Source organism: Micromys minutus, assembly GCF_963924665.1.
Source record: "Micromys minutus genome assembly, chromosome: 22".
Lineage (NCBI taxonomy): Eukaryota > Metazoa > Chordata > Mammalia > Rodentia > Muridae > Micromys > Micromys minutus.
Window position 1 is genome coordinate 41,260,968 of NC_137957.1, and position 15,227 is coordinate 41,276,194.

Sequence of the window (15,227 nt, forward strand, 5' to 3'; positions counted from 1 at the left end):
TTTTGGAAAGTTCTACTGCCTTTGGATACCTTAATGGAGTATCCATAATATGTAGAGATAGTTTAGTCTCAGGTGTTTTCAACAAGCCAGATTGGGCATGATGCCTCCTCCCCATAGTCCCAGCACATGGGGGTCTGGGAGGGACTGCTGTGAGTTTTAGTCTAGCCTGGGCTTCAGAATAAGAAAGAACATACAATCAAGTACATTAAATTTGAAAATATTGCTCAAATTGGGTAGAAAAAAAACAGGATGCTGATTAGCTTAAAAGCACTTAAAATTGCTTTTATTTTCTACAGACTGGTAGAAAATAGTTCATAATATATCAAGGAGTTTGAAATTAGTAATATAAATGATGAAACGTATTTTTATATTCTTATAACAATTTATGTGTTATTGAGAACTGAATAAAGTAGTTATAATATAAGATTCATTGAGTTATATATAATTACACAAAATATGACTGGACCTAAGATATTGATGATTTTATACTGTGAAATAGTTAATGGTACAATTTAACATAATATTAAGTGTTACTTTTAAAACAAACTGGTGAGCTACATTATTCAAAAAAAATAAAATGATAAATTAGATTCTACTCCTAAGTTTATATCAAAATCAGATATCAAACATACTTCTTCATGCCTACAACAAGTTCAATTCATAAACAAATATTTATGAAGCATGTGTCTATGGTAAAAGCTCACCTACAGATTAATAATTTCCCAGTGTTTAAGCCACTCACAAAGAACAGCCAAAAGAGAAGACTCGTGTACTAATGATACAAAGGAGGTTATAGAATTTACATAAGGTATTTATAAATGAACTATAATAACATTTGATCCAAGAGTTGAAACTAAATATAGAAAGATGGCAAAAGATATTATGATGAATGGCTTCAATAAGTGAGATGGTATGAAAAATAATTATACATAGACAAAGCTGCATGAACACAGAAGACAAGCATGACTCAGAGTGTGCATTACTGAAGCAATGCACTTGTGTTATATTAATTATATTATAGGAGATCAGATGGAAATGTAGACAGTAGCTAAAACTGCCAGCCTTGAAAAGTTGGTGCTATGTTTCTGCAGTAAAGATCGGCACGGAGTTGCAGGATGATTGACTACAGTGTTCCTTATCTACGTCACATTCACTGGGCATCGGCAATCAGGAACAGTGGGAGACAGTGGGGACTGAGCAGGACAAGACGCTCTTACAATAACCGAGGTAGGAGGTGAAGGAAGTCTGAGGCCAGGAAGATGGCGGGATTGATGTCGGGCTGAGGACAAGCCCGTGTCTTAGAGGGAAATCATTTACATTGGCCAAAATTTTTGCACCAACTATTCACCCAAATTGAATCTCCTTAATCTTGTATTTATACTATTGGCATTTCAGTAACTGAAATACAGGACTTAATAACCTTCACTGGATGTCACACCTTTGTCTTGTGCTGAGGATTTCAGGGTATTAAGTGTATAGTTGTCATAGACACCGTCCCTACAATGTGCAGACTGGCTTGAGACCTACATATTTTCCATAGCAAAATGAACCCAAGAACAGAATGCTTGATATATCAATAGAGAAGCCTCTCCACAAATACATAAAATAACCATTCAAAAGGCTGAACCAAATCAGTCAAAGTCGATGAAACGTAAAGATGAGGACGGGACACCTTTAACAATACAAGAGACAGTAAAACAGCTCTTTTATATGGCTCATAGAAAGCGATGGTGATATTTTCTGATAAAGAAATTACCTTTTGGAAATATCAAGTCATTCTCTGCTTATAACCAGCACGGCAGGCTCAGAAAGCCAAGGTCATATTCTGCATGACTACACTGTTCCCTCCATTGAAAGACAGCTAGTGTCCTGTGCTCCAAATAAAGACATCCTCTACTGATGACAATCAGCAGGGTCTCCTTGCGGTATGACCCTCATGTGTCTTCATGCAGTGACCCTTTGCCGAGAGGTCACCATGTGAAACACATTGTGCCAGGCCAGATTAATTAGCAATAGACCTAACATATGAAGGAGTGGTTCTGATGCTGGCCTGTTCCCCAGCTTGGTCTTGATCTGCCAGTAAAGAAGCAATGGGCCAATTATTGGGCGAAAGGAATAGGTGGAACTTCCAGGTCCCTGGAGGAAAAGAAAGAGATACAAGGGAGAGACAGAGTTCATCAGGCTTCTGAGGAGAAACGTTGACCAGCCATGTGAGATCTCAAATGGAGTGACCACACAGGCTGCTCCTACAGTGTGAGGTCGGGGACGTAACTTAGCAACTAAAGTTTGGTGAGGGGTGCAGAGATAAGAATATTGATACAGGCATGATTTTTCCAGGCATGAGACGATATCGCCCAGCAATTATGTCAGAAGACAGGTTGAAAACAAGCTGTGTGTGTGTGTGTGTGTGTGTGTGTGTGTGTGTGTGTGTGTGTGTGCGTGTGTGTGTGTGTTTTATCTGTGGATTCAATAGGAGGAGGGTTGGAGCAGGGGGCTCAACCCATTTCCAGACCTTAGGTGGAGTAATGAAAGTAACAAACAACAACATAAACCTCCTCACAGAGTCTATTAGAAGCAATGTGTCAGTGTATACAACACAAAAGGAAAACCACAACCCTTGTGAAAGGTGAGAACCATGCGGCAGCTCTGAAGAGCACCTGCTTTTCTCAAATGTTTTCCTAGAAATGCTGCAGATAGAGAAAGCTCTTCCCAAGGTAAAAGGAGGGCCAGAAATGTATCATTCTGGTTTGGGGTTTTTCTCTGCATACCTAATACATGTATGTTCTTAAAGATACATACTTAATAGGGGACAACAGAATGCAGCTTCTGTTTGTTTTCATTCCTAGAAAATCTAAGAGAACCCAGAGATGGATGAATATATGGCAACTCTGAGTCATATTTCTCACGCTTTTGTTCGAGCAGAAAGATATAAGTTATAGTTAGAAATTTTCTCCTGCCCACCATCTAGGCTATCACCACTTAGGATTTAACATCAATATCAAAAAGTTAATATATGCTGAAGAATTGATAATAGTCCCTTAAGAAGAGCCCTCTCGTTACATTTCAGAAACATACACTACAAAGTCCCCTAATAGCCACCGGAGTCTTTCTCTCCTAAAACGCATTAGAACATGTCTGAGAGTAAGCTCTATCCCAGAAACAGAACACACACTGCATGTGCTTGTAAATGTGTGTGCAGGTGTCTGTGTCCATTCATTTGTGTGCAGATACACCTGTGTGAGGGGGTGCAAGGGCACATATATAGGCTCATGTGGAGGTCAAGTTATAGTATTACTCCTCAGTAGCAGCCTCTGCCTCCCCCGCCCTGGGCCTGGAACTATGCTATTTTTGCTTTTTGTGTTCCCCAAAAGGGTTCTGAGATCTGAAATCGGGTCTTCACATTTAGGTGACAAAAGCACTTTACCAACCGAGCTCTATCCCCAGGACCAGCTTGGGCCTCTAGACAATCTAATAAAATAGCTCACACTTCAGAATCTGACATGCAACTGAAGAGTCTGCAGGAGAAACATAAGGGAAATAGAGAACTGTTACATACTGCGTAACATTACACAGAACATATTAAATAGACCATGCTCCTATATCCCTGAACAAACGGAGCGCACTGGGTGTGCCTGTGTCCAGACTTTCCCTCGGGGAAAAAACAAAGAATAAAGTATTTCTTCCCACTACAGTCTAACCCACTTCTTTTAAGGCTGATAAGGCAATAATGCTCTTTCTATCTGAATCCAAGAGAAATTATCTTCCTGATCCAACCTTTCCTAGTCTTCATATTATCTCAGAATTCCCACGGTTTGGCATGTTCACGATTAGGAATGATGTATATTGCTTATGTAAATAGAGAAAATTAATAAAAGTGAGGCTTGGGAAAATAAATGAAGACAATGGAAGAAATTTTAGATCATTTCATATTCTTTCAAAGACATAAACTTTGTGAGTTGGTAATGAATATGATAATATTTCTTCAAAACTTATATCCTATATTATATAATGTTCTGATTCAACTTGGAAAGTGGTTTCACACGCATATTATAAGAATGTCCAGGACAGATTAACTTTTGAATTAAAATGCAGGAGGTAAAATATAATTATAACTCGAGCTGGTCTTAAAATTAAAAATAAAACCCCTAACATTAATAATAAGAAGAAGAAACTACTTTTAATTCATTTATAATAGTAAAATTATTTATATAAAAATCAACCATCTCTGATTAAAAAAACTAAAGGTTCTTACATAACTTAGCTGATTTTGTCTTAAAAGCCTGCATCAGAGCACCCTCTATTGGAATAAAAGAGGAAGAGAAAGTTGCATTGAATTCAGAAGGGTAAGAGCTAAAAATACTCTGAGTTCAAGCTACATCACTAATGTGTAAAATACATTCACAAATGATATAAAATTCAGAACATATTTTCTTTTTATTTTGTGATGCCATAATTATTTTTGCAATGATGCACAAAATAAAAAGTCAAACATTCTGGAACAGCTAAAACTAAATCACATCCAAACTTGTTGCTCATCACATTGCTAGACACAGAAACAACAAACAAAAAATGTTTTTCTACATTTAGAGCTTTGGTAGGGTATGAAAATAATTTTTTAAGTTCAAACTGTTGTCAGAGCATGCTTTAATTTTCTTTCATTATCAAGTATAAACGTTCCTAGTAAGAAGAAAGTTTCTGTCCCTTGCTGATACACATACTGACGTAACAACCTCCAGTAGAGCAAGGGACTCTGGGAGGTGTCCAGGTGATGAGCACATAGTTGTCAGTGGTGGAATAATGCCCACAAGTAAAGCCATCTGAGAGCTGGCTTTTCCCCCATCACCAGTCATGTGGAAAACAGTGTGACTTCAAAGACGGTCACCCCCAAACCAGGAGGCAGGCTCTCAGCAGATGCCAGGTTTGCCTGCAGCCTCCAGGAATGTGAGAAAGGTTGGTCTTCCAGCTACACAATGTACAATAGCTTGTTTCGGAGTCAAAACTAGGATATTCCCTAGTTCTAGAACTTAAAAAATGATTATGCCAGAGAGCTGAGGAAGTAAGTTAGCGGCTACAAGATGCACAAGATTTGTTGTTTCTGGGATGGTGCTTACTCTCAAACACGTTCTAGTGCATTTTAGGAGAGACTGCGGTGGCTACTGGGACTTTGTAGTGTATGTTTCTGAAGGAAAAAAAAAAACGTATAATTATGTGGTGTTATTAGGATCTAAAAGTTCTACTTATTTTAGACGTGAATTGGCATATGAAGGTCCTGACAGGACTTCTGTCACAAGATCAACTGTGTCCCTGGTTAGAATACTATAGGGGGAGGTGAGTCCTTAAAGATTAAAATCAACAACAAGAACAATAGTTCTTAGAACATTTGTTTTTCCCAACAGTGTCTTGATATCTAGCCATGACTGGCCTCTGGTTTGTAATACAGCCGAGGATGGTTGAATGTATCATCCTCCTGCTCGGCATCCTAATTCCTGGTACTAACACATATGCACTATCATATTCAGCACCTTAGCTGATTTTTAACTAAGGGGGTATATGGTACCCAACATATCAGTGCTTAGGGTGTTTTTTAATATCTCTCTCTCTCTCTCTCTCTCTCTCTCTCTCTCTCTCTCTCTGGATAGTTTATATATTTGTTTTCCCTTTTCCTAGTGCCACCCTCTCCCATCCCCTTTTCCCTGTTTCTATAAGGAAGCTCCCCCTCCTACCCACTTACTCCCACCTTAACAGCCTGGCATTCCCCTACACTGGGGAAATGAGCCTTCACAGGACCAAGGGTTTCTCCTCCTATTGATGGCAGAAAATGCCACCCCCTGCTACATATGCAGCTGGAGCCATGGGTCCCTCCATGTGTACTCTTTGGTTGGTGGTTTAGTCCCTGGGAGTTCTGAGGGGTCTGGTTGGTTGATATCGTTGTTTTTCCTATGGGGTTGCAAATCCCTTCAGCTCCTTCAGTCCTTTCTCTAACTCCTCCATTGGGGTCCCCGTGCTTAGTTTGATGGTTAGCAGCAAATATCTTAATCTGTATCAGTAAACCTCTAACAGAGCCTCTCAGGAGACATCCACATCAGACTCCTGTCAGCAAGTACCTCTTGACATCAGCAATTGTGACTGGGTTTGGTGGCTGCATGTGGGATGGATCCACCAAGTCGGGCAGTGTCTGGACAGCCCTTCCTTCAGTCTCTACTCTAAAGCCTTTCCTGGTTATTCTAAGACAAATCCATTGACAAGAACCACTGTATTCTGAGAATACAAAACAACCTGCCACCTTTACCTTCCAAAATATCACCTTCAAGGGAACTCCCGGAAGCGTAAGCTCCTGATCTGCCTTTGTTCTTCGAAGATCGGGAGTGATTCCTGATATGACTCTGTATTCCTGATATGATCTAAGCCTAGGCATTCTGGCTGTGTGCACTGAGGCCTCCCTCTCTCGGCTGTAGAGTCTAACTTGAAGGATTATGTGTGTTGGGTTTATCATTACTGTGTAAGTCTTGCTTCCATTGTGGTAAAGCATTCTTTGCAAGCTGTGCATGGACAGTGACCGCTGCTTTTATAAACACCATTTCTTCAGGCTGTAGGCCTTGTCCATTCATTTCAAGACATACGCAAGGCACATCTTCCCCTTTTCCAGGACCCATTTTAGCCTTGACCCACAGAGAGTCTTCAGTGAATATCTGTAGATCTCTGATCTCTCTCTCTCTCTATTTTTTTAAGTTCCATTGGCCACAGAGTAAGTTACCATAAGAAGTACTGTAAGACATACATACTATAAGCTGAAAATTTAAAATACCAGTTCTTAGTTTTAAATCAGTGGTTCTCCACCTTCTTAATGCTATGACCCTTTAATACAGTTCCTCATGTTATGGTGACCCCCCCCCAAAATATAATTATTTTTGTTGCTGCTTCATAACTGTAATTTTGCTAGTGTTATGAATCATAAAGGAAATGTATTTTGAGCTAGACATTTGCCACAGGGGTCATGACCCACACGTTGAGAACCACTGGTTTAAATCTTTACTACGGCACAGATAGCTGAGTCACTTCCTAAATTTATAATTTCACTGCTCCATGGTTTAAGTCACACAAAGCTTGGGAAGAGGGTATAGCATGTCCCTATTAAGCAACAATCCATAATACATGTGTTTGTTTTATATGTGACTCTAGTCTACAAACAGTAGAAACCCTCTGAAGTCACCTACAGCCTTGCTTATTGTGCCTATATGACTGTCATTTTCAACATGGCAACGTCTGATATAGGCAGCCAAAAAGCACTCTATTAACTTGGTTGTACAAGACGGGAACGATTTATAGTAATACTCAAGAAAAGCACTTCAGTGAATGGAACCAAACATGAGACAGACAGAATGAATACAAATAAGATGTAGGCCACGGATAAGGTCAATGAAATCGGAGGACTTTTTTAAACTGCAATGACCAGTTTCTATCAGATTCCTTCTCTGAAAGGCCAGTTCCAGTGATGTCCGTTAGCTGCCCAAAGTCCTGCCTGCTTTTCTCATTTCCTAATGAATAAATACCAAAAATTTAAGCCTAATATTAGAACACCCCCCCACTTCTAATTGTATTTTTTATCCTTCCCCCTTGGTGGATTCCATTACAAATAAATAGAATCGTTTGGTCCTCTGTATACTATCTTCTGTTCTACCTCCTATAACCTTTGGTAGTTTTGTATGACAGTAGTTTCAAGAAATAGCATTGTAATGGTTTGTCACTCAAACAAGGAGTGTGGGGATGCCTGGGCTAAACTGTGAAAGACCTAAGTTCAATGTGCGTGCGCATTAATTTCTCCCTTGTCACCACCACAGCGCAATCTCCAGTTAGGTAAACAAAGTAACCACCCTTTCCAAAGTGCATAGCACCCAGCCACTAGCCGCCATCACCCCCTAAAATATATAAGCTACTTGCACGCTCTCAGAGCAGAATACAGACCCCAGGGCACACAGGATGCAGAGTAAAAAAGGAAAAAAAAAACAATTATGGCTTCTTCTTTACATTGCCTCCTTTCACATAGTTCTGAATTTCTTGATTTCTTGTGAGGTCAATCTCTCATAGTTCACATGTGTAGTACTAGGAGTTTGTATGTTCGAGTGTGTGTATGTGTGTGTGTGTGTGTGTGTGTGTGTGTGTGTGTGTGTGTGTGTATCTGTGTCTGTACCACCATATTAGGATACTTGTTTACAGGTACCTTTAACAAAAATTCTTTACAGGCCAATGATGAACAGAATTGGGGCTTATGTAACACTATAGGTTTAGAAGGAAGGAGCTTGAATTCACCGATCAATAAAAACAATTAAGGATGAGTATAAAACTCCAGGTGCCATATATTAGTTATGTGGTAGAGCTCTGTTTAAAGTTCTAAGCAACCTTCTAGAAGATGTTGAGGCACAATAAGGTTTACTGTGCAGACAGCGCCTGTGTGTTTGAGACCTTTAAAAGGAAATTTTATGCTGACTACTATGAACAAAGCTTTTTGGTGTGGTACACATGCAATTATTCAAGCTCTTCTCAATGAACTGGGGGAATGGTGTGACAGCCTGGAAAAGCAAACTGGAACAACAACGCCAAAAGTAGGCCTAGGAGGTAAGTTTAGCCATTGAACTAGATCACCAGGTACTTTGTGGCGAATTGGTGTCACGTCTCACTTTAAGGAACTAAATGAAGTACATGGTCCCAAAATGGTTCTCAGGTACCGTACTTAGATGCTTTTTTTAATTTTCAAAATACTATGACATACTTATCACAGTCTGCTCTATTATATACTGGCAAGTCCAGTGCAACATAGCTCAAACAAATTAAGTCCTAAAGGTGAGTAAATAGTTAATATAAAAAAATGTGTTCCCTTTAATACCTCTACATGCTATAAGTCATTCCTTCAAAGGCCAAAGGTATGTTTAAAACTCATAATTTAACACTGATTGGTTCCAATATTTCCTGCTATTGTTGGAATAAAATTCCATGATGAGCAAGAATATCCAGCTCATACTTTAGATTCTGAGGTCATGAGTGAGAATCTCTGGACATCTAGTATTATGGAAACATGTAAGCTGAGATATCCTACCAAGATTGTCACAATAACTGAAGAATTATACACGTGATTTGACGCTATCTTTGTTTTAAGAAGGACTTGAGAGAAGGCGGGTGGGAGAGGCAAGAGAAATGTTTTCTTCTGCTGGAATTGACACAGTTGTGCCCAGTTTAATTAAATATCCTCCATGTCCAAAGAAACTGCAGCTTCTATGTCACAAAATAAACTGTAATAGTAGGTACACCATCACAGACTATTAGTACTTTGTTTTTAAGAGTTGCACATAAAGCAAGTGTTCTGCCACTGAGATATACTCTCAGTCCCTACCCAGCATTTCTTTCCCTGTATAAGCTGCAGAGTAAGAAGCAACCCAATGAACACCTGAGAAAGACTAATGGGGACACTGACATTTGATCATCACTGATTCTAATCAATCAATAAGCCCTATGCCACAGGGGCAGACACTGAACAGGAAAGACAGACATGGTGCCTTTGTCCCCGCCCCCCTTACTTACTACACTCTGGCTTCCATTTTTCCCAAGCTCTTCCTCTGAAATCTTGCTCAGATTATCTAAGTAGTGGTCTGATATTGTATGGCACAAATCTTCAAAGGAATAATCCTTTTCTTGACAGAGTTTTATTTCATCCAGGAGTTTTGATAGTTCTCCAGTGACAGTTTCACCTACAAGAAAACAAAGATTTTTCTTTTCAGACATTGCAAGAAATACTATTACTAAGGTGTAAAGTTTAGTCGTATAAACGAGACTACTGTGTTGACAGAGGACAAAACAAGTAAGTAGGTAGAAACCTCTTTCAGAAACAAGGCACTAAACATAATTAATATGAACAACACTAACAGACTAACGAGGCTCCAATTTTGACTGTAGCTATTCTTGGTCAAAATAGGAATCAGTACCAAAAGTTTAATTATAGATAGTAACTAGTTTGTGCAGCTTTATTTTTACAGTCATTGACTTTTTTTTTGTGGCAGCACAGGGCTCAGACTCAGGGTCTCACACATGTAAGGCCAGAGCTTGACCATTAACAATCACTTGGACTAATTTTTTTTCCACTGACAGAATCCAATGGTTCATTAACCAGCCTGAAATAATACTGAAGACTTACGACCTATTTCAACAAACATAAATACTGTTAACTTCTTTAAACAAAAAATTTTACATATAGGTAATCAGAATTGTGATATTTAAGGAAAGGGGAAAAACAGAAGGAATAGATAATTTTATCACCTGCTAAAACATATAGTAAGTTAAATATGAACTTCAGAAAAGTACTTTGTACTTAGAATTTATTCTGAAAATTAATTCCAACAATTACATTAAAAAATTTTAAGTTTTTATTGTGAATTAAAATATTTAAGATGAGGTGAAATGAGCATAGATTTTTAGGTTTATTTATGTTTTTTTCTTTTATACTGATCTATGTATCTTGTTTTTATGATAGCATAATATCTTTCTGATTACTGCCACTTCCCAGCAACAATGCCAGGGACCTCCAACTTAGAAAGGACAGCCTTTTCAACAGAGGACGCTGGAGTCTACATATGTGTACAGAGGAGTCACAAGGAATTGAATCCCATGCTGTATTCATTAGCTGAAAATTCATCACAACTTTAATGAAGGCAATCATAAAATCATCTGGGAAAAGTATAAAGCTTCCTGACTTTGGTCTGAAAAATGCTTTTTTAGATGCCAGGAGCACAGGGTAATAAAGCAAAGTTGGTAAGTGAACTAAATCATGCTAGAAATCCTTCTGTGGGACAAGGAAACAATCCACAAAATAAAGGCAGCTTATCAAATGAAAGAAAAATTTTATAAGTCATAGATCTGATAAGGGATCAATATTCAAAATATATATAGAACTCAACTCAGCAACTAAACAAGATCAAATAACATAAATTGGCAAAGGAGCTACGCACCTTAACTTTTATTTTTCAAAAAAAAAAAAAAAAAAGACAGACACAGAGACAGTTGGCCAACAGATACATTAAAATGATGCTCAGTATCACTGGCAATCAGGGAACTAGCAATTAAAACCACAAAGATATCTCATGTCTTTCAGTTATTATTAAAATGCTGAAAGAAAGCAAGTGTTGCCACAGCCTTGGGGAAAGATATTGTGGATATTGTTGTGGGAATGTACAAGTCATTGTAGGAAAACATGGAAGCCCTTCAGTACCAGCAACCTACTTCTTTAGTCTAATGCTCTCCCAGCTGAGATATTTTGGCCCCAAGAACCTACTTCTATTGTCTACCTTTAGTAAATAAAATTGGCATCTTGAATTTAAATAGGTATCCCCATTTTAAATGAAACCCTATTTAGGATGGCAACAGTATGAATAAAAAACTAAGAGTCCATTGTTGAATGAATGGATGGATAGATGGATGGATGGATGGATGGATGGATGGATGGATGGATGGATGGATAGATGGATGATAGGTGGGCAGATGGATGTATGGATAAATGGATGATGGGTGGATAGACTGATAGATGGATGGTAGGTGGGTGGGCGGGTAGACAGACAGATGGACAGGCGGGCGGACGGACGGACCGATGGATGGATGGAGAAAAATACAAATGGATAATAAACCATCATAAACACTTGAAAGAAGGCTGCCTGTCTTTTGAGTAAGCACTGGTAACACTGGAGGCTAAGCAAAATAAAGCTGAAATAAACAAATGCTGTAGGATCACACTAACATGAGCAATATAAGGTTAACATATATAGGCAGACAAGGGATTGGGGTTAGTAGAGGCTACATCATGAAGGAAAGGGTAAAGATAGTGATTAAAGGGTTCACAGTCTCAGTCAGGAGAGAATGAATAAACTCTGGAAATTTCACAAGACAAGTGATGCTGTTTCCTCTAACAAAAAGTGGGGATTATGGAAAGTGGTACATTTGTTAGTTTGGATGTGACAATCAAGTGACCGTGTGTGTGTGTATGTACACATGTGTGCACGGAGACCTCACATTATATACTGTAAATATAAGATTATTTGTCAAGTACATCTTATAAGACTAGAGTAAATATATTTCTACTTATATAAACTTTATTACAGCAGGGATTGCAAACTACTTTGCTTGTTGCCCTATGTCAATGACACCTGTAATCCCCATATCAGTGACGTGTGTAATCCCTATGTCATATCAGTGACAAGTGTAATCCCCATGTCATAGGCATGTGTAATCCCAATGTCAGAGCCATGATAATTCCAAACAAGCAGCAGAAACTCTATCAATGTTGACTATATAAATATATAAAAGATGAAGTATAAACCACATAAAACCAAACTTGACTTGACATTTCTACTGGTGTCAGCCCTCCTATGCACTTTGACAAATTTGACCAGAGATCTCAGGCGTTGTTTCAGAGGTCTGACCAGCTACGCACTCTTAGTCTTTTGAGAAGGAGACTCAGCAGGAGACGAAAGGTGTGTCTCTTGTGCTGTATCTTCCTGAGCATGCTCCTCCAGGGCTGCTGACCTTCCCGCACCTTCCAAATAGTCTGTGAAAAGACATTTCTGAGGTTATGCCATTGAATCCATGTGTGTTAAAAATCAAGAGCTAACACAAATAAATCCAATGTTCTTAAAAATAAATAAATAAACAGGAACTGAAACAAACCCCCAACATTCATAAGCTGTTGGTTTAAGTAGAAACATAATTTCCTTAAAGATAATAAACATGTCTGTTGAAGACATGAGCCATCCCCTTCATCTTATTAAATATTTTCTGTTTGACAATTTAAGCTCCCATCGGAGATGCTCGGAATAGATGTCATCCATAACAGTGAGACATAAAATTCTGAATACAACCAACCTCTTGGGCAACAGGAGTGAACGAAATGGGTAGTGGTGTTTCGAGCTTAAAAGATAAGCACAATCCTCACACTAAATTTCATTTATGTTCAGGAAAAGCAGTCATTCTTGTCTAACGTCCTGTGTGCAACCTATCTTTCCCCTTTCCCTGTTGTTTCCTGTTTTTGCTAGAGCTATAGTAACAGCATCGTGGTTCTAAATGCTTGATCAAAGTAAAGCAGTCCAGTCAATCCTTACAAATCTTGTTTGATCACTATTCCTAGCTCAATTTGTTTGGGTCCTGTATGTTTGGGGGAGGGGGTGCTATTATATTTCAGATTTGAGACAGGAATTCCTTACATAGCCCAGGCTGATCTTGAACTTATGAAATTCCTGGCATAGAATCAAGAGCTCTGAGATTACAGGCACGCACCACCGTTCCTAGCTCTGTCTCAGTTTTTAAAGATAATACCTTAAAGGAAGAGTGTGACTACCTTGTTCCACTACTACGTGGTGGAGCCAGATAGAATAGGGACACAAAGACATGCTGCTTTCATCTTAATCATAAGGGAAACTACATTGGATACAGGGATAAGTGTCAAAGAATATTCAGCCTGAATAGGAAGAACAGGCCGTGCCCAGAACATGTTTAATAAGACAGTAGGTGCACCATCTAAACGTTCAGCACTTCCATAAGATAGAAGCCTGCTTCCACAGATGCCAAAACTCTAAAGATTCAACTACAAATGTGGATTTTAAAAAAAATGTTAACAGCTAATTTGGATTTTATGGAAACAGTGCTGGTAAAATATGTATGATCTAAGGAAAGCATCTGTTATAAACCAAAAGTATTGAGCCTATGAAGGACTGGCTTATAGCCTTCTTCTAGAAGAAGAAATTAGAATTAGAAAATCTCCCACTGGGTTCCTTTGCTTGTGTTCTTTGTTCATAAAGAATCTGCTTCATAAGAATCCACAATGTAAAAGTCAGCCAGTTGTCACCTTTAGAATAGTTCAGACCAAAGGACAATTTTCCAAGGCAAATTCTACTAGGCAAAGAAAGCAACCTGCAGAATTATATCCTAAAAAAATTTTAGAAGCATGAAGTGACTGTGTAAATTGAATAGCAACTTTATGAAAACTTGGGATTTGCAATTATAGGCATGATAAATTGGCTTCAATTCAATACCAACCTTTTCATTTAGTTTAAAAGGCACAGTGACTTGACATCCAAGAAAGAAAAGAACATACGGTATTTTCCAATGGGATGAAATATTCAAAAATGTCCTAATATGCCCCGATGCAAATTGGCACAGATAATCAACCTTGGCCTTTAAGAGAGCAGACAGTTTGCTCCTACAGAATATTTTTATCACATTGAGCCAGCGTAATAGGTTTAAAAATTCTAAAATTACATCCTGCCCCATTTTAGTAAGAATGTCTTATTTTACTTTTTCTGAAAGATATACACAAACTTCAAGGTTTTTTTTTTTTAAGTTCAGTTAAAGGCCTAAGTCTAACCTCAAATAAAGGTACCTAGAGGTTAAAAGATAGATAACCACCAGGTACACTAAGTTTTAGCTTTCATTCAACTTTGTTCAATTAAGATCAACAAGAAAAGTCATAGACAGATTCTCCGATTCATCCAGAGGTGTTCTGACCTGCAGTTAGCTTCTTTATTGGCAACAAAACTACAGGGGCCTGAAGTCCCTATAAAGGTTTTAGAAATTAGTCAGAAATAGAGTACAATGGCTATTTTACTCTATCTACCTGATTTGGCTTTTGTTAGTATTTACATTTCCACAGCCCCATCTGGTTTTAAGTCACACATTTTCTTAGACAACCATGTTGTAAGAAAAGTCCCAACTGACGATGGATAAGACTGTCTTGCCCCCACCCCCCTCTCTCTCCACTACTGCACTGTGGTCAATCTACATACAGAAGAAGATGCAGTTGACATTCTCTCAGCCAGCACCCTGTGGCTGTTGTCACTTCAACGTCCATGTACCATGTCTGCCACTTATTATATAGAATGGAAACATGAGCGTGAACAAAAAACACCCACCAGAGCTTCAGTGTCTCTCCTGCGCAAGGGAATAATAGATAATATATAACTTAGCCACATCGTGGTCATAGGAATCAAACAAAGTTGTGTAGAAAAGCTCTGAAAAAAAATCTTAAGGTATTATTTGAAGATAAAAATAACATTTAGTCATTCCCAATGTATACAGCCTCTTCACTTCAAACTGTCGCTATCCATATCTACTGCACAAGTTTCTTAAAAGATTTTTAATTATCAAGCAGTAAATAAAAACCCTTTCATACTGAGCGAACACGGAACTGAAACATTTTA

General features: G+C 38.4%; 1 protein-coding gene across 3 annotated transcripts in view; it reads right to left on the reverse strand.

Annotated features, from left to right (window-relative positions):
• Positions 1–15,227, reverse strand: part of ANKS1B (ankyrin repeat and sterile alpha motif domain containing 1B) — a gene marked incomplete at both ends in the record, with an annotated part of 1,047,539 nt that overhangs the window by 821,662 nt on the left and 210,650 nt on the right. For all 3 annotated transcript variants that reach the window (XM_080935870.1, XM_080935862.1, XM_080935871.1), the window contains 2 exons: positions 9,574–9,740; positions 12,470–12,583. In XM_080935870.1, the coding sequence (XP_080791996.1) occupies positions 9,574–9,740; positions 12,470–12,583 (281 nt within the window). The remainder of the gene's footprint in view (positions 1–9,573; positions 9,741–12,469; positions 12,584–15,227) is intronic.